Source organism: Rhinolophus sinicus, linkage group LG05 (assembly GCF_036562045.2).
Source record: "Rhinolophus sinicus isolate RSC01 linkage group LG05, ASM3656204v1, whole genome shotgun sequence".
Lineage (NCBI taxonomy): Eukaryota > Metazoa > Chordata > Mammalia > Chiroptera > Rhinolophidae > Rhinolophus > Rhinolophus sinicus.
Window position 1 is genome coordinate 142,121,115 of NC_133755.1, and position 22,711 is coordinate 142,143,825.

General features: G+C 40.3%; 1 protein-coding gene across 2 annotated transcripts; it reads left to right on the forward strand.

Annotated features, from left to right (window-relative positions):
* The first annotated feature begins 15,588 nt into the window (after window positions 1-15,588).
* On the forward strand, window positions 15,589-20,016 carry MARCKS (myristoylated alanine rich protein kinase C substrate). 2 transcript variants are annotated; one of them, XM_019742906.2, is made up of 2 exons: window positions 15,589-16,120; window positions 17,915-20,016. In XM_019742906.2, exons 1-2 carry the CDS (start codon window positions 16,019-16,021, stop codon window positions 18,809-18,811), a joined length of 999 nt encoding a protein of 332 aa, XP_019598465.1. In that variant the 5' UTR covers window positions 15,589-16,018; the 3' UTR covers window positions 18,812-20,016. The 2 variants fall into 2 exon arrangements, with proteins under 2 accessions (XP_019598465.1, XP_019598466.1); XM_019742907.2 differs by lacking the exon at window positions 15,589-16,120 and adding an exon at window positions 17,440-17,582.
* Window positions 20,017-22,711: the final 2,695 nt, after the last annotated feature.

A 22,711-nucleotide genomic window follows, 5' to 3' on the forward strand; every position in this document is an offset into this window, starting at 1 on the left:
AATGACTAGAGAATTGACTTTTTTAACAGAGGAACCAGAAAGGATAAATTTTCCTATCAGATACTAAAACATATTACAGAGCTATAGTAATTAAACAAAGACATATTGGAGTAGGAATAAAAAGATAATTCAGTAGAACAGAAGAGAGAATCCAGCAATATACCCATGTTTTAATAAGAACATTAGTGTATATGAATGTAGCATTTAAAATCAACTGTGGTAAAATATAAGGGGGGAAAAATCAAATGAGATCCCTACCTGACACTATACTTTAAAATAAAATTCCAATTGAATTAATAATCATAACATTTTAAAAATTATAACAAACCTAAAGAAAATACAGGAGGATATATATGTACTGTTAAAGCAGCAAAGTCATTCCTAAACAAGATGGAATACCCAGAAGCTGTATGGAAAACAACTGACAGAAACCAAACTTTTCTGCACATCAAAAGACCATGTAAGCTAAGTTAAAAGAGATGACAGACTGGAAGAAAATATTTGCAACCTATAACAGAAAGGAGTTAATTGCTATAATATGTAAAGACTAAAAAGCTTCTTCAAATCAATAATAAAAGGACAAACAATCTAATATAATAAGGTAAAAGAATTAGAATGAGCAAAATAAAAAGAAAACAATGATTAAAGAATATGAAAAGATGCTGATCTTAAGTGATTCCCCTCAGATTAGAGAAAACTGAACAATTGACATTATGCAGTTTTGATAAGGGAATGGAGAAATGGGCATTTTTCACCACTGTTCATCTTACTATAAATAACCACACATTTTTGCAGGTCAATTTGACAACATCTATCAATATGTTAAAAATTATGATGACTAATCATAACCTTGATGAAATAATCTTACTTCTGACAATCCAATTTATACATCTACGTGTGGACAAATATGTATATTGATGATATAATGGAGAAAAAATTAAAACAACTTAAATATTCATAAATGGAGAGAATGAGTAAATAAATTTTAATATATCTATATGAACTACGAAATATGATGTGACTGTTTAAAGAATGAGATTTTTCTACACATACTCTTAGGGGAATTCTTCAAAATATAAATTTTAAAAAGAAATCACAAAATAGAATAGACTACATAGAACAATTTGATTCATACCATTTGTAAAACTCATCTACCTACCTGTGTGTGAGCATGAAAATGGATAGAAGAAAAGTTCAGAAAGATATATCACAACATGCTGACAGAGGGTAGAGGAATTTCTCAAAGAAGGAATATAGTGAAAGGGAATTCTTTTCAGTTACTTTATATTCTCGTGTGCCGTGCCATTTTAAAAAACTGCAAAAAGTATATATATATATATTTTTTTGCAGTTTTTTTAACATATACATATGTTCTCATTAATAATTTGTATAGAAACTATAGAAGTTAGCAATGTGTGGTATTTTTATTAAAATAGTTCCCACTTTTATGCAGGACTGCTTGGTCATGTAATAAATTAGTGGAGTTACAAAGTCTCAAAGTCTAGAGCTTTCTTTTGTTACATATGCATTTATTTTCCTTATTTTTCATAAATATGTAAATATGTCTAGCTTTTATAAAGGTTAGGCTAATACAGAAGCACTGAAAATTTTTATAAGAGTATCTTTCTGGGTCCTTTCTAAATATACACAAAGCCAACTTTTAAAGCTGTCCTTTAATATAGGCATGACCCAAAGGTCTGTAATTTTTCCTAGAGGATGCAATGACTCCAGAGGACTACCACTGCTAACTGATGCTACCAGTTCAGTCAGGTTCGGGGCTAGATATCACATGATATCACATGATATTGGTGGCTCTGCATAATCAGAACACAATTTGAATTTCATGTGCAATTTTCCATAAAGGTCTAAGTTCATGCTTTGTAAGGGAAAGGCACTTTTGAACTCAGTTACCACACATTTGGGACCAATTTGTGCTCCTTATTTGCAATGTGGTCTAGGTAAAGTCACTTCACCTTTTCATACCTTGGTATCTATCCCACCATTGAAATGCTACTAATGCTTAACTCACAGAATCTGAACACAAAACTAAGTTTATTCAATTCCAGAATTCTTAACTGCTACACCAGAAAGAGCCCTGCCTCTTGGTATATTCTTGTGTTTCACATTTTGTAATCAAGATGACAATAATCATTGTGAGCATTGTAATTGTTATAAATTATCTCTTTTTAATTTTTTCAAAATTGGAGGAAAAAGCACAAACTACAAATATAAGATTTGCATATGGATAACAAACCATTGCTCAAAAAATTCAGGGAAAAAGTAAATTATTAATAGATTGCTACTAACAAGATATTTAATTAGCACTCAGGGAAGAAAGGAGAGAGAGAACCTGAAAACTACTTATTACTTTATCTGGATTTCCTATGAGAAGGGTGGGATTAAAAAAAAAAAAATCTAATGCAAATTTTCAAATTGCTGTTTACTCCGATATTCCTCTGCTGGTTCTCCCAGCCAAGCCCCAGATGAAGAGATGTCCAAAGAAGGGCTAATCACCTACTTATATTAAACAGCTCTGGTTTGTATGATATTTAAGGAAAAGCATATTTTAAGAAAAGATAGTTATAAGAAAAGCAAAATATGGGGATGTAGCATTTGCTTAATCATGTGAAAGTCTAAATGTTAATTAAAATTGACGTTAATTAAGAATTATAATCCCGCTTCCCTTATGAGAGCAGCTTACTGAAAGGAAAAGACCACTAATTACTCACATTGAATTACCAATTCTACTACAGGCTTTCTAGGGTCTTCTGTAGTACCCCCCTCAGCTTCTCTTAGAATTTTTTCAGGAATTCTGCCTAAGGGAGAAGTCAAGAAATGGGTTCACTGCAGATCTTTGCTTTACAAATGAAGATGGTCATGAGTCGAATAACTATGTTTCTCTCAACTTTCAATAATAGTGGTCCCATAAGATTATAATGGAGCTGAAAAATTCCTATCACCTAGTGACATTGTAGCCTTCTGTTAACATCATAGTACATGCATTACTTGTGTTTTTATGATGACGCTGATGTAAACAAACCTCCTGGGCTGCCAATGATATAAAAGCATAGCACATACAATTATGTACCGTGCATAATACTTGCCCATGATAATACACAACTATGTTACCAGTTTATGAATTTACTATACTGTACTTTTTATCATTATTTTAGAGTATACTTTTTCTATTTATAAAAATGTTTACTGTAAAATAGTATGCTGTTACACTAGCAACAGCCTCATACATCACATGTTCACCCCATCTCTTGATCACCTCATTTTATCTTGTGCTTGATTTAATCTCATGTTGTTTAGATCAGTTTAGATACACAGATAGTCACCACTGTATCACAATTGCCTACAGTATTCAGTATGGTAACATACTGTACAGGCTTGTATCCTAGGAGTAATAAGTCTCATCATATAGCCTGGTGTGTGGCAGTAGGCTCTATCGTGTAGGTTTGTGTACCTGCACTCTAGGATGTTCACACAACAATGAAATCACCTAAGGATGCATTTCTCAGAATGTATCCTTATCATTCAGTGATGCATGACTGTACTTCATAACATTTCTGCTGATGTGTTTTTCTTATTTCCTTTTTACTTCCAAATCTATTCAGAGGTTATCACCAAATCCCCCTTATTCCAAGATGAAACGGAAACCTAGCATTTACTGAAGATCTTCTAAGTGCTGGGTTCTGGGCTATTTTATGTATTATCTCAGAACATTCATCATATCTCCTGCCCATTTTCATTCAACTCCTAACAAAAACCTTCTTACAAAGCACACCTTAAAACAACAATAATACATTATCTTAACAACTCTTTAAGATATTAATTTTTATCCACATCTCACAAAGGAGGAAACTTGGTCTCAGAGGACCTCAGTCAAATCTGTAAGGTTACACCATTGCAACCAAGTGTTTGAACCTGAAATTGAACTCATGTTCTCAAATACTATAGTCCCACTACACCACAGCTGCTTCACCCCAAGAGTAGTAAATTCTCTAAAGACAAGTATTAATTTTAGAAACAGTCCAAAGCACAGTAAATAAAAATTATAGTTTGAAACTAATTGAATACTGGAATGTTTAATGTTCCTACAAGGTGTTAGTATTATTAAATTGAGTGATTGAGGGGTAATATGGTTTATAGTAATAAAAATCATCCTCATAAAGAAGAATTATAAAGTATTAAGACAGTTTCTCATGTATCTTGTGAAGCCCATCCCAAAGAGGAATGTTCCCCAACTGATCTGAAGATTGACATTGGTCTGGTAGGTGTTCTGATAAAGTGATCATTTCAAAGGATATGTGCTTGTTCCTGAGTGCTGATACAATGACAATGGAAATCAATATTCCCAACTTCATATTTTACCTTACTCATACAAAGCATACACTGTAATAATTATATATGACATATAATGTATAATGTAAATATAAAAAATATAAACAAATATATTTATTTATATATAGATATATACAATGACATAAACTGTATATATATATTCATTCAATGACATAAACTACTATATATATACATATATATATATATATAGAGAGAGAGACAGAGAGAGAGAGACACAGAGAGACAGAAAGACAGAGATTCATACAATGATATAAACTACATTTTAATATGTTTCTTGAAATAGTTCCAAAGACTCATTAAGGACTTAAACAATGAGTCTTTTAAAAAGAATGAAAAGATGTGGTCAAGATAATAAATATAAGTAGATGTTTGTCTATATGGTGCCAAATAATTTTTTACTGTTTTCCTCCTTTAAACGGAATGAATCTTTTGATTGTGTCAATAAAAAGAGCATAAAGTGAAAATCAAGCTCTTTTCAAAAAAGTTTTCATGATGTCTAATGTCTAACAATTATTTGTTTGCTTTTTCTGAGATAGTTTCAAAACACCACAATTATAACAATATGGATTTTGTAAATTCAAAAGTTGCAGATATTTTCTGCCATCTGGTGAAAAGAAGATAAAACAAATGTAGGGAAAATTACTACCTGTTTTAGTCAATTAATGAACACTGTATAGATTAAATGCATTAAAAGTATTTAGGACATTTAAAGTACAGTGGGGGGAAAAAGAAAAAAGTCACTCTGCCAAGGAAATTAACTGTTAGTGTGAGAAAATGAAATGTTAAAGTCATGAAAACATATTTTGATCAAGAAGGAAAAATTGGTCTTGTTTACATAATCAGAAGGAAATGTCTATTATTTACCAATTGCTGTTTTTTCTTGTCTGCCCTTCTGTTGCAATTCTTGTTATGGTTAAATATATAAGACTGGAAAGCGACATAAGAAGTTCAAAGTCAGGGCTCTCTCATCAGCAAAAAGGGAGATCAGTCTACAACCACTTGAAACCTGCTTTTTTTTCACCTTTAAGAAAAGAAGCTGGTGGAGAACTGGTTTCCTAAATTGTTTCAAAGTATGAAATATCTTGAAGAAATAGTTATTCAACCTTTTCTCTAAAAAATATTTTTAATGGGGCTATATTAAAATCTTGTAATTACTAGATATTTGCCAGGAAGCAGATAAAACAATTATAGGAAAGAGTTTAATAAATTGTCACTCAGTAACACAGACCAGTCCTCTGCCTAGAAATTATGGAAACAGCTTATAAAGAATCTTGGAAGTCAGGCGGGGAGGGTTAGATCCCAGGCAGATGAAAGTCAATTTTTGATCAGGAGAATTAGAGGGGAGATATTTGTGGCATAGAATGCCCTGGAGAGGACAGATTACCTCGGAGGTAATTCAGGCAAAAAGCCTCAAGAACTTTGATTTCAGTTTTAGCAAGATGAACTCAAAGAGGCCCACATCAAGACACATCATAATTAAAATGCCAAGGGTTAAAGACAAAGAAAGAATCTTAAAAGCAGCATGTGAAAAGCAGTTACTTACCTACAAGTGAGCTCCCATAAATCTGTGACCTGATTTCTCAACAGAAACTTTGCAGGCCAGAAGAAATTGGCACAAAATATTCAAAGTGATGAAAAGCAAGGACTTATAGCCAAGATTACTCTATCCAGCAAAGCTATCATTTAGAATCAAAGGATAAGTAAAGAGCTCCCCAGAGAGGTCCAGTCAAGATGGAAAAGTAAACGGTGTGCTTACCTTCTCTCACGACCACGTCAAAATTACAACTAAACTACGAAACAGCCATCATTGAGAATTACCTGAAATCTTGCTGAAATAAAGCCCTACAACATAGGACATACAGAAGAAGCCACCTCAAGACTGGAGGGGCAAATACTACTAACAAGCTGATGAATGGGCTTGTCCCACACCTGTGTGTTATCATTAAAAATTAGGAGGGATAGCTCACCTGTGGAGGTCCCCAGCCCTGAAGGAGTCCTGGTGTCACACAAGGCCCTGAGCCCAGGGTTCCAGTACCAGGGAGAGAGATCCCCATAATTTCTGGTTGTGAAAACCAGTGGAGATTGTGGCTGAGTGAGACAAAGTGTAACTGGAGTATCAGGAGCTCCTCTTAAAGGGACCATGCACAGACTCACTGTTGGAATCACTGGCTCAGAGCTCCAGGGCTGGGGCAGCAGCTGGAGAGGTCGCAGAGACATACAAGAGATGGGGGTGAACTGAGTTGTCTGGCTTCAGGACGAGGGCTGGAAAGGCAGCTTCCTCCCGGACGGAGGAGTTCTCGGAAGCCATCATTTCTTTGTTGAGCCCTCCCCCTTCCCTGCGTGCAGATGCAGGCGGCTGCTCTATTTGAGTCTCCACCAATTGGCTAACACCATTAGCTCTGCCCTGGTAATTCTAAGACTACACCCATCCAACTTTCAGGCATACCCAAGCTGCTTCCAGTGGCTTTTTCATACAAACTGCCTGCCTTGGCTCATGCTGCAGACTTTCCTAGGGTCTCTCAAAGATTCACGGAACCCAGATAAGCAGCACCTGGGTTCATTACATCCTGTACCTCTGGTTGAGCAGCCCTGAGCCTGGCACTAGCAGCACCTGGCCTTGGTTTGTGGCGCGCTCTCTAGGCACTTACAAGCACAGTGTCAGTGGCATCCATCTGCAGATTGCTTTATGGCTCTAGCAGGGTGGCTCCAGGTTGGGCACAGGGCTAGGGCTGAACTTAACCTGCACCAGGTCCCTTCCCAGGTGACCCAGGGGCTGACTTGCTCAGTGGCCAGCTTCAAAGTGAGCTGGAGCATCACCTTGCTGCTTCCAAGGACAACACACCCCAGGGGCGGATTGGGTGTTGAATGGTGTCAGATGGTTGCTGGACTTATCATGGTGATCATTTCTTTAGGTATATAAATGTTGTATAACTATAGTGTACACCTGAAACTAATATAATATTGTATGTTAGCTATATTTTAATAAAAAATCTTTTTTAAAAAGATTTTTTTTTAAAGTAGAGTGGGAGTGGAAGCCATGCTACATAAGGCAGGATCAGCAATGAGAAAGTCCCTGCCTGTCCCAGCAGACCACAAGATACTGGCTGGTCTGGGCAGCTATAGTTAGATTTTCAAGCAAATTATTTAACTCCATTATACTTAGGAATTAATTGATGTATGAATTTCCTGTGGATAAATGAAATAATATACTCAAAAATGCTTTAAATTTAAAAACTAACAAGTATTTACTCCAACAACCAAAATGTAAATCAAATTCCAGCTATAGCCTTAATGAAAGAATGTCCCATTGTCATCACCCCTACATTCTCTGTTTTGATTCTTTTCCTTCCCAGAAATCCTTACAGTCTTCTTACAGTGGCACTGTGAAGGCCTTCATCTTCTCATCTCTGTTCTCACCTCCCCACCACATTTCACATCTGCATTTCCCTCCCAACTATAACTTCTTTACCCCTCTCCAAGTTCTACATCTTATTTTACCTACATTCCAAATGACTTCACTATGCATTAGGCAGCACTCATCCTTTTGCCCCCAGGAAACATACAGGTAAGTTTTGGGTGCAACTAAATCATCTTTTTATTCAATTATACAAAATCTAATTTGTGATGACTATATTGTGGATAAATTTACTAAAGATGTTTCCAGATTCAAGAATCTGACCTATCAGATTCTCTGTGTGTGTGTGTGTGTGTGTGTGTGTGTGTGTGTGTTTCTTTGAGTGCTGATTCCCATTTTATAGATGTGTCCCTAAATAGTTATCTCACATAAATAAATGCATAAATAGTTTAATACCATTTTGTTAATTTTTAGTTTCTCTTGGACATTTTTGTAACATGCCCAAGAACTGGAAACATCCCACAAAATTTCTACTCTCTCTGGGGCAGCATGATATCGAGAGAAACAGTGCTACAAGCTTTGAAACCACCAAGAGCTGGATTCATAACCCAGTCCTGACCACTTAGGCCAGCAAAAACTTGAGCATGTTATATAACTTCTGGAGGACTTGATTTGTGAAGACAGTAGAAGTAATGCTTTGTATATTAAAAGATTACTGTGGAGATTCAATGACGTATCACAGGCAAAGCACTAATGCCCAGTGTCTGGTGTGAAGTAGGTGTTTAATAAATAATCTGTTAAGAAAATGAATGTCATTGTCCCTCTCAATCATCCCATCAAAATTCCTAACAGAGTGATGAAGGCACTGAAAAGTCCATCAAACTGGAGGGGGCCTTACTGAAGTCTACTTTAGTAGGAGCTTAATAAAAACTTGTCAATTTATTGATCACAACAAGTGATTCCTAAGGGTTCACATATTCTTTTTTTAAAAAGCATTATCATTTGAAATAAAGATAAATGTTTAATGCAATTTTAAACTTTAATTTTTAGAGACATAGAGTCTCATTCTAGCCAGGGATAATCTACTTTTTAATATGAGAAAGTATTTATAACTTTAAAATAACAGTGAGAAATTACCTTTTGCATGGTTCCTATGCTATCACAAGGAAAAGACAACGTTTTTCCATGTGAAATTTCTATTCTCACTTCTGGTTGGTCTACTAATCAGGTAACTTTATAAGATGAGAAACCTGATCTTTTTAAAGTAAACTTTGATTGCTTGTCTTTATTTACTTGCCTGTTACTTCTGAAAACAAAGATAGGAGGGGAATTATCTCCCTCTTCCAACTCAGTTCTTTCAAAACCTCATGTGGAAAGTTTTCAGCCTGTCCCTAAAGAATAAATATTGCAATCTAGGAAATGTGACTGTGGATAAGCTTTGATCTAGAATTTCTGGGGAAAAAATTTTTTTCCCCTGCTTTTTGTTTACCTTTCTCTAATTTAGAGTATATCTTAGCTTTTGGTAATCTTTTCAAATGTAAAAACTCTTGCTAATACAATCAATATGCCTGAAGAGCAGTGACTAAACATATACTCATGCTTATAGTGGTTTTGTAGTACTTACCTAGGTATCTGGAGGAGATCTAACATTCCAGCACCTTCTTCCTACTGTACAAGTAGATATGTTATCTTTGACTTCAGGTTAGTGACGCTGATGTTTCCAAACTATGAAAGAATCTTTCTATTTGAGTGCTCTTGAATAGTTGATAAAAAATACTACAGGGAAGTCTAATTTAACTTTAAGTTTCAACTAAAAAATTAACGAAGTTCCTATTATATACAAAATAATGAGATCCCACTGTGTTATTATAATCATTTGAGATCTTATTAAATTCCTAGAATCAGATAGCCCTCAATGAACAATAGCTAACATACTAGTTGAATTTCACTTCCCAAACCTTGCTGAACACCAATTTCCAAACCGTAAAATGGGGATAATGATACAAGTCCATGGGGTGATAAGGGTGAAACATAAGCCTAGCACAGAGTCACACATAAACCTAGCAGTGCCTGGCACACAGTAGGTTCTCTTCCTTTCCTCATTCTGTTTATACATATCTGTATGAAATCATATAGGTTTAACTGAACTAGTGATTAATTTATAAGAGCAGAGTCATTTGAATATATATTTTACTTTTGTGCAGATATTGACTGGATAGGTATAACACAAATTTGGTATGGGTTGGGAAAGTGAATGGCTGGGAGTCTTAGGATTATAATGGATACTACTATTCAGTTAAAAGTTTATATGCAAGATAAACTTTGATACAGTGATTAAGCATCATTAGGATTTATCAACCTCAAACAGACACTCATTATTGCTCTTACTATGCCCAAAAGTCTCAATCCTATGCTTCCTGATCACTATTCCATATCTTCTATAATATAATAAAACTCCAAGTCTCCCTTCTCTTTCTCACTCTAAGCTGATAACTTCAAAGGCAAATGGAAACCATCAAAAGGGAACTCTCATCTTCCTACCAGTAAATCTGCAGCCATCTTCTTCTTCCTCTGTTATGGGAAAGGAGCAGGGTCTCTTTCAAAAGCCAATTTCTCAGCATGTGCTCTATATTTCCATCCCCTCCTGCATTGTTAGGTACCTCATTCCATTCATTATTCCTTTCCTTTTTTGTATCTACAACATTTTATTTTCTACTGGGTTAATTTCCAGAGCAGTCAACTTTGCTCTAATATCTTCCATCCAAGACAATACAACTGAAAACAAACAAAAACAAATCATTATACCATCCCTTTCCAACTACTGCCCTGTCTGTCTATACCCTTTACCAGTCAAGCTTCACAAAGAGAGAGTTTTTATGCTGTCATCTTTCTCACCTCCCATTTACTCCTCAGCACAATAAATCTGTATTCCTCTCTCAACATACTACAGAAACTGCTCTGGATCCTGTAACTAGTAAGTTCTATACCCTGTATACAGAACACAGTTCTGTAACCAGCAACATCTAATGGAAACTTTCCAGTATTTATTTGATTTGATTTGATTTCTCAACAATATTGGCAAAAATAATCACTCCTCCTTAAAACACTGCCTTCACTGATTTTCCTGACACTGCACTCTCCTGGTATTTTCTCTGCTCTTTGGGGTTTCCTTCTCAGTCTTCTTTGCTGGCTAGGCTCCTTTTCTACTCAAACTCCTATTCATTTATTTTTACTTTACTTTAATATGTTATGCTATTTTTGTTTCGGATCTATTGAGGTATAATTGACAAATATCTACCCTGCTCATTAAAGCAGAAGGTACTTAGGGTGTGATTCAGCATTCTCCTGTCTTTTGCATATTTTTATACCTTGGCTTCAGAAAATATTTATGTATGGAATGATCACAAATCTATATTTACATCCCAAAGCAGTCTTTGAGCTCCAGACCCATATCTGAGCACTTAACTTTTCCATTAGGATGTTTTATAGACACCTCAAAATATGTCCAAATTTATCTCTTGAGCTTCCTCCCAAACCCAATTCAACTATTTATTCCTAAAGGACTTTGCTATTTTACTCATCTGAACACAGCTCTCCACCTCTTTACCTAGCTAATGGCTACTTATCCTTTAGGTTTCCTTTTAAATTTCTCTCCTTTAAAAAAGGCATTCTTTAGCTCTTGTAATTAAATTAGACTGTCTTATAGCACACTGTATTCCCCTTCAGAGCCCATATGACCCTTTACAATTATCCATTTGTGATCATTTTGTTCAGTTCTAACTTTTCTCTCTCTTGCTAGGCTAGGAGGACCATTATCAACTCCCTCCCCTTTTCAGGTCTGCTGAAAGTTTATCTTCTCAATGAGGCCTTTCCTGTCCTCCTATATAGAATTTTAACCCTGTACTCCTATCTTTCTTACTTTGGCTAGTTTCCCACATCCCTCACAGCACTTACAGACATCTAATATTTCATATAATTGGCTTAATGATATTTATTAATTTTTGTTTTTCTCCCCAGCATGTAAACTCTATAAAGATTTCTTGTCTCTTTGTTCATTGATATATTCCAAATGCCTAGCACATGATAACAATTCAATAAATATCTGTTGAATGATTGAGGGGCTGTGTCTGCTTTGCTCCACACTGTATTCCAAATGAATCCATCTCTGTGGAATCAAAGTTCAGGTAATATGAAATCTAAAATGAAAAATGGAGCACAGCATCACAAGCACAGTTGGATCTCGTATTTTGTGAATGCATGAATGCTGAATGAAAGGTTTCAGATTTTTTTTTAAACCACATTTAATTTGGAACCTAGAAAGTGGTCCTCATCTTTATTTTATTGTTTTTGAAGCACGCAATTAACATCATCTTTTGTCCTCTTTCTCTACCTCCTAATAAGTTGTAAAAGACAACAGTACAAAGCGGGAGCTGCAATGAAAGGGAGCATCATGTCCACTTCCCTGATGTCTGCTGATGTCTAGCCCTCTTCCTGGTACTCAGCAGGAGCTGAATGAATACTTCAGGAACGAAGGACCAACCTACCCAGTGAAGTCATGGCACAGTCCATGAAGGAAGGCTAGAAGCACTATGCAGTAGTGGAAAAGCTGGGGACTTGGAACCATCAAGGGAAGTGCCGTGTTCCTGGCTCTATTGTCTGACAAAATCTGGCAACTTCCCTGGGTCTATTTCTACATCTGTTAATCAAAGGGATGAAACTAGATGATCCAGTGCATTTGAACTCTAGTTAACGCTACTAAAATGTAAGCTCCATGAGGCCAGAAACTGCCTCTGTCTTGTTCACTGGTGTGAAAACAAGGCCTAGATCAGGCCTAGATATGCTTGGCACACAGTAGGCCCTAAATAATTTGTGGAAGGATCTCTAAAAATTCCTTCCACTAGTAACATTTTCAAGAAAAAACAACTTTGAGATATCCTAAATAAATCTTTCTTTTTCTAGGGAAAACCATATAAAGATTATTAGCATCTTAAATAACTAGTTCATGGTGAAAAATAAAGACTAAATGCCTGTTTCCTCCTGGTGAGTTGCTTACAGTTTTACGTTTTCATTATGACCTCTTGGGTTCTTGACTATTCATATAAATAATTATGTTTATATAATTAGCACTTTATTTGAAACCTTTAGCTCTGGAGCTGAGAACACCAAAGTCCTGAGGAACTTTATCTTTCCATTGCGCGACTTCCTACTGGTTCCAGTCTTGTGGGAGGTTCTTCCTTGCCATTATGTAGTTTTTGATGCAAAAGGACCTCTTCCCATTTCCCAGCCCTTTCCTTTCTCACTCATCTTCCACCTTCACTCCTCTCCCACATTCTTGGCTTTCCCTTGGCTGGTCGGACACTGGAAGAAGTTGGGGAGAGGTTGGCCCGGCGCTCATTCCCCACCATCACCCCTCCCCGGCAGCGCCGAGCAAACCGCCTCCCCTTGCCCGTTACTGGGGACAGTTCAGCTTTCCAACCTGTGCTAGCAATGCGCTACATACCGAAGGGAAAACAGCTTTTATACGGTAAACTAGGGACCGCTTGTGCGGAGTGAATCTAAGTGTTTACACTTGTTTTCTAGCCCCGGAGCTGCTGCGAAAATTGATTGGTTCCCTCGCTCCCCCGACGCCTGGGGTACCCCCCCGCGCCCTCCGTGGTCCCCGCCCCCTCTTGCGGCCATCTGCTTTGCTGTCCCTCTCGCTGTATCTTGCTCAGCATCTCCCCTCCACCACCTCCCAGCTCCCTGCCGGCTCCGCCCCTTCCCCCTCCCCCAGCTCCGAATCTTCCCTGGCCGTTGCCAGGGAGACAAGCCGATACCAGGCAAATAGGCATTCGAGAAAGAAAAGGGGGGAAAGCTACACGGCAGCCTGGTAACAAAGGAGCGATAAAAGCGGCCCCCAAATGGAGGGCTAAGGACGCGTCTGCGAGAAAATCCGAAAGCGAGCTAGCAATCACCCCCAAGTTAAACGGGGAGGGGGATACAGAGGAAGGGGCATGATTCACATTGGGGGTGAGGGGAAATCTTCAGCCTTAAATGAGCTTTTGAGAATCGTCTGGATGGTGGTTTTGGATCAGCCCAGTTGGCTTTTCAAGTTGGAACTCCGCTAACACCGGGAGATTCGCGTCCATCGCGGCGGCATCTGGGGTCTTCTGCCAGGCTAGCCGGCTCGTTTAAGGTTGATAACACGTTTGGCTCGATACACTTCTACGGAAACGTCTTTCCATCATCTCTGGGGACTATGACTTCGTGATTGAATGATGCATCTGAAGAAAGTGGACAGTGAGAAGACGAAGCTTCATGTAACGATATGCAGCTTGCTGGTTTTCAAAGCAATACTTGAACAAAGAGTTATTGGCTTGAACCAACCATCTTTTTCACTCAGAGCGTGACATATTTCCCTACAACGAGCAGAAAATAAAACTGAGAATTCAGAGCCAGCACCAGGAGAAGTGAACCATTCCCTCGACTGCTTATCTCCTCTATAAAGCAAAAGATTATTCATTTCAGGACCACTAAATGTAAACGAGAAAAGGTGGTTTGAGTTGGACACGAGAGAAAACTTTGGGAGCAAAAATGTAGGTGGTAGGAGACTGCTTATTAGGCTATATCCTTGATTTTTGCCCCACCCCCGCCCCATTCTTTAAATCAATTCCATGTCTTTCAACACAAATAGCGTCTAGTACTTCGGTGGCAAAGGGAGTAGATGGAGGTACACTGTGTCCCCTTATAGAAGCTTTTTCTCCTGCCCAAGTTACACTTGGAACGTTCAGGGATCTTCTTGCTATCTCTCAACGTACAATTTCTCCTCAGAACTGTTATCGTCAATACGGTCGTTTAGAATTTCATTGCTCCCTCCTCCCTCCCGCCTTGGAGTACACTCGCTTGCATGCACGTTCACATATGTTCAGAAATAGAGTCCATCCGATCATGGCAGTAGGCTGAAAACAATTCATATCCATGCGAATTGCATCCCAACTGTAAATATGGATTCGTACATTCTAGACTGTCTCATTTCACCATAGAGGAAATTTAATTGTCATTTCATACAGTGATGAAATGCGAACCATTTCGATCTTTCGTAAATGGCCTTCACTTTATATTGTATGTGTATGGGGGGGACTAATTACTAATTGGGGATAGTCAGAAAGGGGAGATTTGATGAACGCCACAGGCCAATCTCAAAGTATTTTATTTCATGCCAATGTAGGATAAGGAAGGGAGCGTGGCTTCAGCTGCTTGCCGCTTTTACATTTTCCACATCTGGCCTACAGACCTAATTCTAACTCGCGATCTCGTTTGATGAAATTCGATCTTCGTGGTTTAAATACCTTTCAATTTGGGACGATTTAACGTTTGCAACCGTTAAAAAAAACAAACCCTGTGCAGTATCTGTGAAACCAGTATGGACCTGGGAGAAAGAAAACATACTGCACACAAATCCCAACCATTGTCTTTAACACACACACACACACACACACACACACACACACACACACACACAAATACACGGGAAGATGGGGGAGGGGAGCGAGTGGAGAGAGACAGACACGGATATAGACCGATGAGAGTCAAAGCGAGTCAAGTTAACGCTTTCTCCGCCCCTATCCACAAGTATCCCCCTCCCGCGTTACTTAATTACAAACAAAGCAAGCCAATCAAGTGATGCATTATTATTTTCAAGCAGAGGGAGGCGAGAGGCATGTATTTTTAATAGATATATTTATTTGGAGGACATTAATTCTCTGTCTGAGGCTGATTTTCAAACCGTTTGCAAAGCGCGGCTCCATTGTTCGCCGGGTGCGCAGACCCCGCCCCCTGCTTTGTGTGCTGCGCGCGGATTGGCTCGCGCGAGCGGGGGCCGCGTCAGCGCCCGCGAGCCCATTCATCTGTGCACTTGGGCGTTGGACCCCGCATCTTATTAGCAACCAGGGAGATTTCTCCATTTTCCTCTTGTCTACAGTGCGGCTACAAATCTGGGATTTTTTTTATTACTTCTTTTTTTAAAAAACTACACTTGGACTCCTTTTTTTGTGCTCGACTTTTCCACCCTTTTCCCTCCCTCCTGCGCTGCTGCGTTTTGATCTCTTCGACTAAAATTTTTTTATCCGGAGTGTATTTAATCGGTTCTGTTCTGTCCTCTTCACCACCCCCACTCCCCCCTCCCTCCGGTGTGTGTGCTGCTGCTGCTGCCGCCGCTGCTGCCGCCGCTGCTGCTGCTCGCCCCGTCGTTACACCAACCCGAGGCTCTTTGTTCCCCCCTTGGATCTGTTGAGTTTCTTTGTTGAAGAAGCCAGCATGGGTGCCCAGTTCTCCAAGACCGCTGCGAAAGGAGAAGCCGCCGCGGAGAGGCCCGGGGAAGCGGCTGTGGCCTCGTCGCCTTCCAAAGCGAATGGGCAGGTAAATTCTACCTGTGATACTGGTCATTTCTTTGGTGTCTTTCTGTAGTCCCGACGCTTCCCATTTCCTCCTGGTCTCTCCTGAGGCGCATTCGGCGGAGAGGAGCGGGCTAGGTTCCAGTCTGAAAGTTGAATGGAAAGCGATAGTCTAAATTGTCAATTTCTCATAGGAGGGGTCTCCCCCCCGGCCCCAAAGGAGTGGTTCCCGGAGAATCCTGGCGAATTCTTGCATAGACGGGAGGAAAGAATTGATAATAAATCGTCTAAAATGGCGTGTTTGGAGCTTGACAAAACGTGACTCGCTAGGTGCTACTACCCCCCGCCCCCAGCCAGGTTGCATTTGTGTTTGGTAGGCACAAAGGTGTTTGGGTGGCTCTCGCGTTTGTTGTCGAGACTGGATAGCGTTCAAGATTTCTGAACTGGAGTGATTGTATGTGTGGGTAGGTGGGTGGAGGGGCCGCGATAGGATGGGATGGCGGTGGAGAAAGGCGAGGAGGAAAGGGCTGTCTTATTGTATGTATACCGAGGCGGCGTGCCCTGGGTTCTTGGAAAGTCGGCTGGCTCGAGCTGGGCAAAAGGTTTTCAGTATCTTTCGATGGGGCTTTCCCACTGTTCTAAATCTTTATCCATAGCTTTCTGGAATTACACACCCATTTGACTTTTAAATCACATCCCTGGGATGGGAAGATTGTGGGTCCTTGAAGAACCTGTCTAGATGGTCAAGAAGAGGCAGTTCGTGTGTGTTTCAGTCGAGATTGTTCGTGTGCGTGGCTCCTCGTCCATGGCAGGGGCCGCCCCGGCGCTGCCCAGACCCAGGCGGATGGCCACGGTTCAGTGGGCGGAAGAGGTCGACCACGGGTGGCTGCTTTGCAAACACTGGGCACCCACCACGCCTATTTTCCTAGAGTAGAGGCTGTGTTGCTTCGTCTGCTCTTACCTAATGGGAAAAGCAAGTTCTGCCAAAAGGCTTTGAACCCGTTAAAAATGCAAAATGAGCGCCCAGGCGCGCCCCAGCTTCGCAGAATCGCGGGCGAGGGTGGGCGTGGAAGCAGAGCCGAGACCAGAAATAATGGGTTTCCCCCTGCCTTGTTGGTTTTATTCCGACCAGGATGCCAGCAAGCCACCTGAGCTTTGTTTGTGGACTGGGCAGCGCGATCCGGGCTCGGGGGCGCCTCGGCTGGCGGGCAGGGCCAGGCTGGGCAGGGCTGGGTGGCCCGGCGGCCCCGCCCCTCCGCGTCCGCCGCCCGCGCCCAGCTCCGCGCGGTGGAGGCGCAGCGCCCCCTGCTGACCCCAGGCCCCAGGCGGGCTTAGGGCCTTTGCGCGCGCTGCGCTGACGCTTGTACCTGGAGCGCTGTGATTCCCCCTGGGAGTTCTTGGGTATTTTCTAGAGCCCTTTTGGGTTTAGGGAGAAACGGGATGTGTGACGTAGACGCAGATCACCGCCTTTGGCGATGTTCCTTTTGGTGTGTTGTGTTTTGTGTGGCTCATTTTTTCTAAAGCCCGTGAGGCCAGGGCTGGGTTACCCTTTGCTTTCCACGTTTTTGAATTTGTAGGGCATTTGTTGCGTGGTGGAGGCTACTACTGTGCCTTTAAGGCGCCCCAAACGGCACTGCCTCCATTTCTTCCTAGTGTTCTTCCCTGGGCATCCAACTCCACCTCCCTATAAAGGGGGGCCGCGGCACCAAAGCCTAAGGGGCCCAGGGAGGGAAGTTGGGTTTTCCGAGCCCTGGGGTGGGGGCGGGAATGGTGGAGCCCAGGCCGCTTCTTTGACGCTCCCGCTTTTTCTTCCCCGCAGGAAAATGGCCACGTGAAGGTAAACGGCGATGCATCTCCCGCGGCCGCCGAGCCGGGCGCCAAAGAGGAGCTGCAGGCCAACGGCAGCGCCCCGGCCGCCGACAAGGAGGAGCCCGCGGCCGCTGGGAGCGGAGCCGCGTCGCCCGCCGCGGCCGATAAAGATGAGCCGGCCGCCGCCCCTGAGGCCGGGGCCAGCCCCGCGGAGAAGGAGGCTCCCGCAGAGAGCGAGGCCCCCGAGCCAGGCTCGCCCACGGCCGCAGAGGGGGAGGCTGCGTCGGCTGCCTCTTCGACGTCCTCGCCCAAGGCCGAGGACGGGGCCACGCCCTCGCCCAGCAACGAGACCCCGAAAAAAAAAAAGAAGCGCTTTTCCTTCAAGAAGTCTTTCAAGTTGAGCGGCTTCTCCTTCAAGAAGAACAAGAAGGAGGCAGGAGAGGGTGGTGAGGCCGAGGGCGCAGCTGGTACCGCCGCCGAAGGCGGCAAGGACGAGGCCCCTGGGGGCGCTGCTTCGGCCGCCGCCGAAGCTGGCGCGGCCTCTGGGGAGCAGGCGGCGGCGCCGGGCGAGGAGGCCGCCGCTGGTGAGGAGGGGGCAACGGGTGGCGACCCGCAGGAGGTCAAGCCCGAGGAGGCCGCCGTGGCGCCTGAGAAGCCGCCTGCCAGCGACGACGCCAGGTCCACCGAGGAGCCCAACAAGGCCGAGGAAAAAGCCGAGGAGGCTGGTGCCAGCAATGCCGCCTGCGAGGCGCCCTCAGCAGCAGGGCCCGGCGCGCCCCCAGAGCAGGAGGCAGCTCCCGCGGAGGAGGCCTCGGCCGTCTCAGCCTCATCAGCCTGCGCAGCCCCCTCACAGGAGGCCCAGCCTGAGTGCAGTCCAGAAGCCCCCCCAGCCGAGGCAGCAGAGTAAAAGGGCAAGATTTTTTGAGATAATCGAAGAACTTTTCTCCCCCCGTTTGTTTGTTGGAGTGGTGCCAGGTACTGGTTTTGGAGAACTTGTCTACAACCAGGGATTGATTTTAAAGATGTCTTTTTTTATTTTACTTTTTTTAAGCAGCAAATTTTGTTTTTCCCCTTCCCCACAGATCCCATCTCAAATCATTCTGTTAACCACCATTCCAACAGGTCGAGGAGAGCTTAAACACCTTCCTCTGCCTTGTTTCTCTTTTATTTTTATTTTTTGCATCAGTATTAATGTTTTTTGCATACTTTGCATCTTTATTCAAAAATGTAAACTTTCTTTGTCAATCTATGGACATGCCCATATATGAAGGAGATGGGTGGGTCAAAAAGGGATAGCAGATGAAGTGATAGGGGCCATGATGGGGAAATTTAAGTGGTGCATAGCATTGCCAATATAATGTGCCACTAGAAATGATGGTGTAAAGGCTTAGTCTTTTTTTTTTTTTTTTTTTTTAAGAAAAGTTATTACGATGTATTTTGTGAGGCAGGTTTACAACACTACACGTCTTGACTAAGAAGGAAAGAGAAAAAAAATACCAATACCCAGATTTTTAAAAATATCATAGTCTTAGGAGTTCATTTAAACCATAGGAACTTTTCACTTATCTCATGTTAGCTGTACCAGTCAGTGATTAAGTAGAACTACAAGTTGTATAGGCTTTATTGTTTATTGCTGGTTTATGACCTTAATAAAATGTAATTATGTATTACCAGCAGGGTGTTTTTAACTGTGACTATTGTATAAAAACAAATCTTGATATCCAGAAGCACATGAAGTTTGCAACTTTCCACCCTGCCCATTTTTGTAAAACTGCAGTCATCTTGGACCTTTTAAACACAAATTTTAAACTCAACCAAGCTGTGATAAGTGGAATGGTTACTGTTTATACTGTGGTATGTTTTTGATTACAGCAGACAATGCTTTCTTTTCCAGTTGTCTTTGAGTAAAGGAAAAAAATCTTCAGATGCAATGATTTTGTGTAGCATCTTGTCTATCATGTTTTGTAAATACTGGAGAAGCTTTGACCAATTTGACTTAGAGATGGAATGTAACTTTGCTTACAAAAATTGCTATTAAACTCCTGCTTAAGGTGTTCTAATTTTCTGTGAGCACACTAAAAGCGAAAAATAAATGTGAATAAAATGTACAAATTTGTTGTGTTTCTTTATGTTCTGACAAAATACTGAGACTTCTAGGTCTTAGGATAATTTTGAGGAAGATCTTGCATGCCATCAAGAGTAAATTATCTTGTGGTTTTTTATCTGAAGTTAGCAAACTCTGAAATTAATAATCAGCCTTGTCAGATTACATACAGGAAGATCTTAAAACATTCCATGTCAAATGTGTTACCATTTACCTGCATTTAGTTTTCATTTAAAAATTGAAGTATTTTTATTGTAGTTAATAGAGCATGTCAGAATAAATCATTTAATACAAAGCGGTGTGACCCGAAGACTATTTAAATGTCTTATGTGATAATTTCATAAAACTACATTTTTTTTTGTCATGCAGGTCCAGAAACTTAAATTGATGACTGAGTCTCTTTAAACTGCAGATGGGTCATGAAAAGTAGCCAAATGTGCTTCAAAAATTGATGGTGTATTACCTGCTGTTGTAATTGCTTAGTGCTTGGCTAATTTCCAAATTATTGCTTAGATTATGTGTTATACCTTAGGAAAACAGGCTTATGTAAAAAAGTAATGGTGATAAATGGAGGACATTGTCAATTTATGGGCCTTTAGTACTTGCCTCAACTCAATAGTTGCAAGGAGTTTTTTAAATGAAGGTAGTGCATTAGCATCTTGTTACTCAAAGGAAAAGATAGAGATTAATACTTCTATAGTAATAACCCTTACTAGTTTACCTTCTTTGTTCTTTACCATCCCATAACTGGATTTTTTTTCCTTCACTGGACCCTAAACTCAATTGAATGTTAAGATAAAGATGTGTATCAAATATCATCATTAAATGGAAAAAATTATTTATGCACACCTGCTTTACTGTGAGCAGTATGCCTTGTAGGGTTTATAATAAGTCAGTTAACCACATTTGTAACAACTGAATGCCAAATCTTAAAGTCCTATCAAATTAATTTTTGACATGGGCTTTTAATTGGAATAATAGGTCATACATAAATAGTTCATGACCTCTCCTTGTCAAACACCCTCTTCACTAATAAAGTCAAGTAATATTTAGAAGAGTGTATACTTTCAGTTGGGGTTTCTTGATCTTGGAGGATGTTTGAAAGTTAAAAGTCAAATCTGGTAACCAAAGGACTGCTTTATCAGGTCTTTCCCACCTTTTTCTCAAGTACCTACTTGGCCAAGTACAGCGCCTGGTATGTGGTAGGACTCAGAAAAAAATGGATTTTTAAAAGGCTTTCAATCTATAAATGTTCCGCTGCCTGCTGGGGATTCAAGTTTGAGCACTCCTTTAAATTACACCCAGCAATATTTTTTAAATGGAAAATAAATACTTTTACAAGGCATGAACGTTAACCATATTTCATGTCCCCCAAAAATGATAAATTACTGATCCTGAAATACTGTCTACAGTTTTCCCTCTCAACTGCTCAACATGAACTTTAAAACAAAAATATCTACTCTGATGTAAGATTTAGCAGCTTCAAGTATATAAAAAAAAATTGCAAAATTTTTAGTAATCCTCATAATTTTAGTTTTTAGAGTTTTGATAAAATTAAGGAAAAAGCATTTTTAGTACTAGTAAATGAAAAAAGTGTCTTTGTCAATTGCTGTTGTTATACTCTCATATTTGAGGAAAAGTGAAAGGTAACAGGACTACCCATCATTTAGAATTTAAAAAAAGAACAAATCTCAGATTTATTAAGATTATATTACAGATTGTCTTCCTAACAAGTGCGCAAGAGTTACTTAGGTTTGACATGTGAAATAAGGACTGGATATAGTTCTAGAATTCTGTACATAGGTAAGCAGTGGGGATGAGAATAGGGAAAGGATTCTTGGGAAGAGTTCTAAATTGGAAGTCTAAGAAAGCCCTTAAAGCAAGTTTTAGGTCTAATGACACATAGCTGCATTTTGGAACGCACCATCCAATAGAAATATGCGAACCACATACATAACTTTAAAACATTTTTTAGTAAGCACATTTTTTAAAATGTAAGAGGGAACAAATGAAATTAATAATCTATCCAAAATATTTCCATATGTAATCAATATGAAAATTATTGAGATACTCTACTTTTCTTTTCTTGCAAAGTTTTGAAATCCAGTGTATTTTATATTTAGAACACATTTCCATTTGGACCAGCCACATTTCAAGTGCTTGTTGGTCACATGTGGCTACCATATTGGTGAGCACAGGTCAATCAATAATTAGAGTCTGAGAATCAAGGAGTGATCATGAATGTTGGGATACAGACTGCAAAGTGTAGCTTGTGTAATTAATTCCATGAGCTTCAAATGTTTAGCTTTTAAGTCAAACGTTTACTTTAAAAATTTCAAACCATTTAAGCAGTTAATATGGTATTGATGTTACAAATACAGTGAGATTATGAATGGACTTGTTATGGGCTGAATTATGTTCCCCCCCAAATTTCATGTTGAAGCCCTAACCCCTAGTACTTTAGAATGTGACTGTATTGGGAGATAGGGTCTTTAAAGAGGTGGTTAAGTTAAAATAAGGCTGTTAGGGTGGGCACTAATCCAATCTGGCATCTTCACAAGAAGAAAAAATTTGGACACTGAGAGACACTAGGGGCACACGCACACAGAAGACCATGTGAGGACACAATGAGAAGGTGGCCACGTGCAAACTGAGAAGAGAGGCCTCAGAAGACACCAAATCTGTCAGCGCCTTAACTTTGGA

Coding starts and splice junctions, on each gene's coding strand:
- MARCKS (XM_019742906.2), top strand. CDS start 16,019: ATGGGTGCCCAGTTCTCCAAGACCGCTGCGAAAGGAGAAGCCGCCGCG. Junction 16,121..17,914: donor CTTCCAAAGCGAATGGGCAG/GTAAATTCTACC, acceptor TCTTCCCCGCAG/GAAAATGGCCACGTGAAGGT.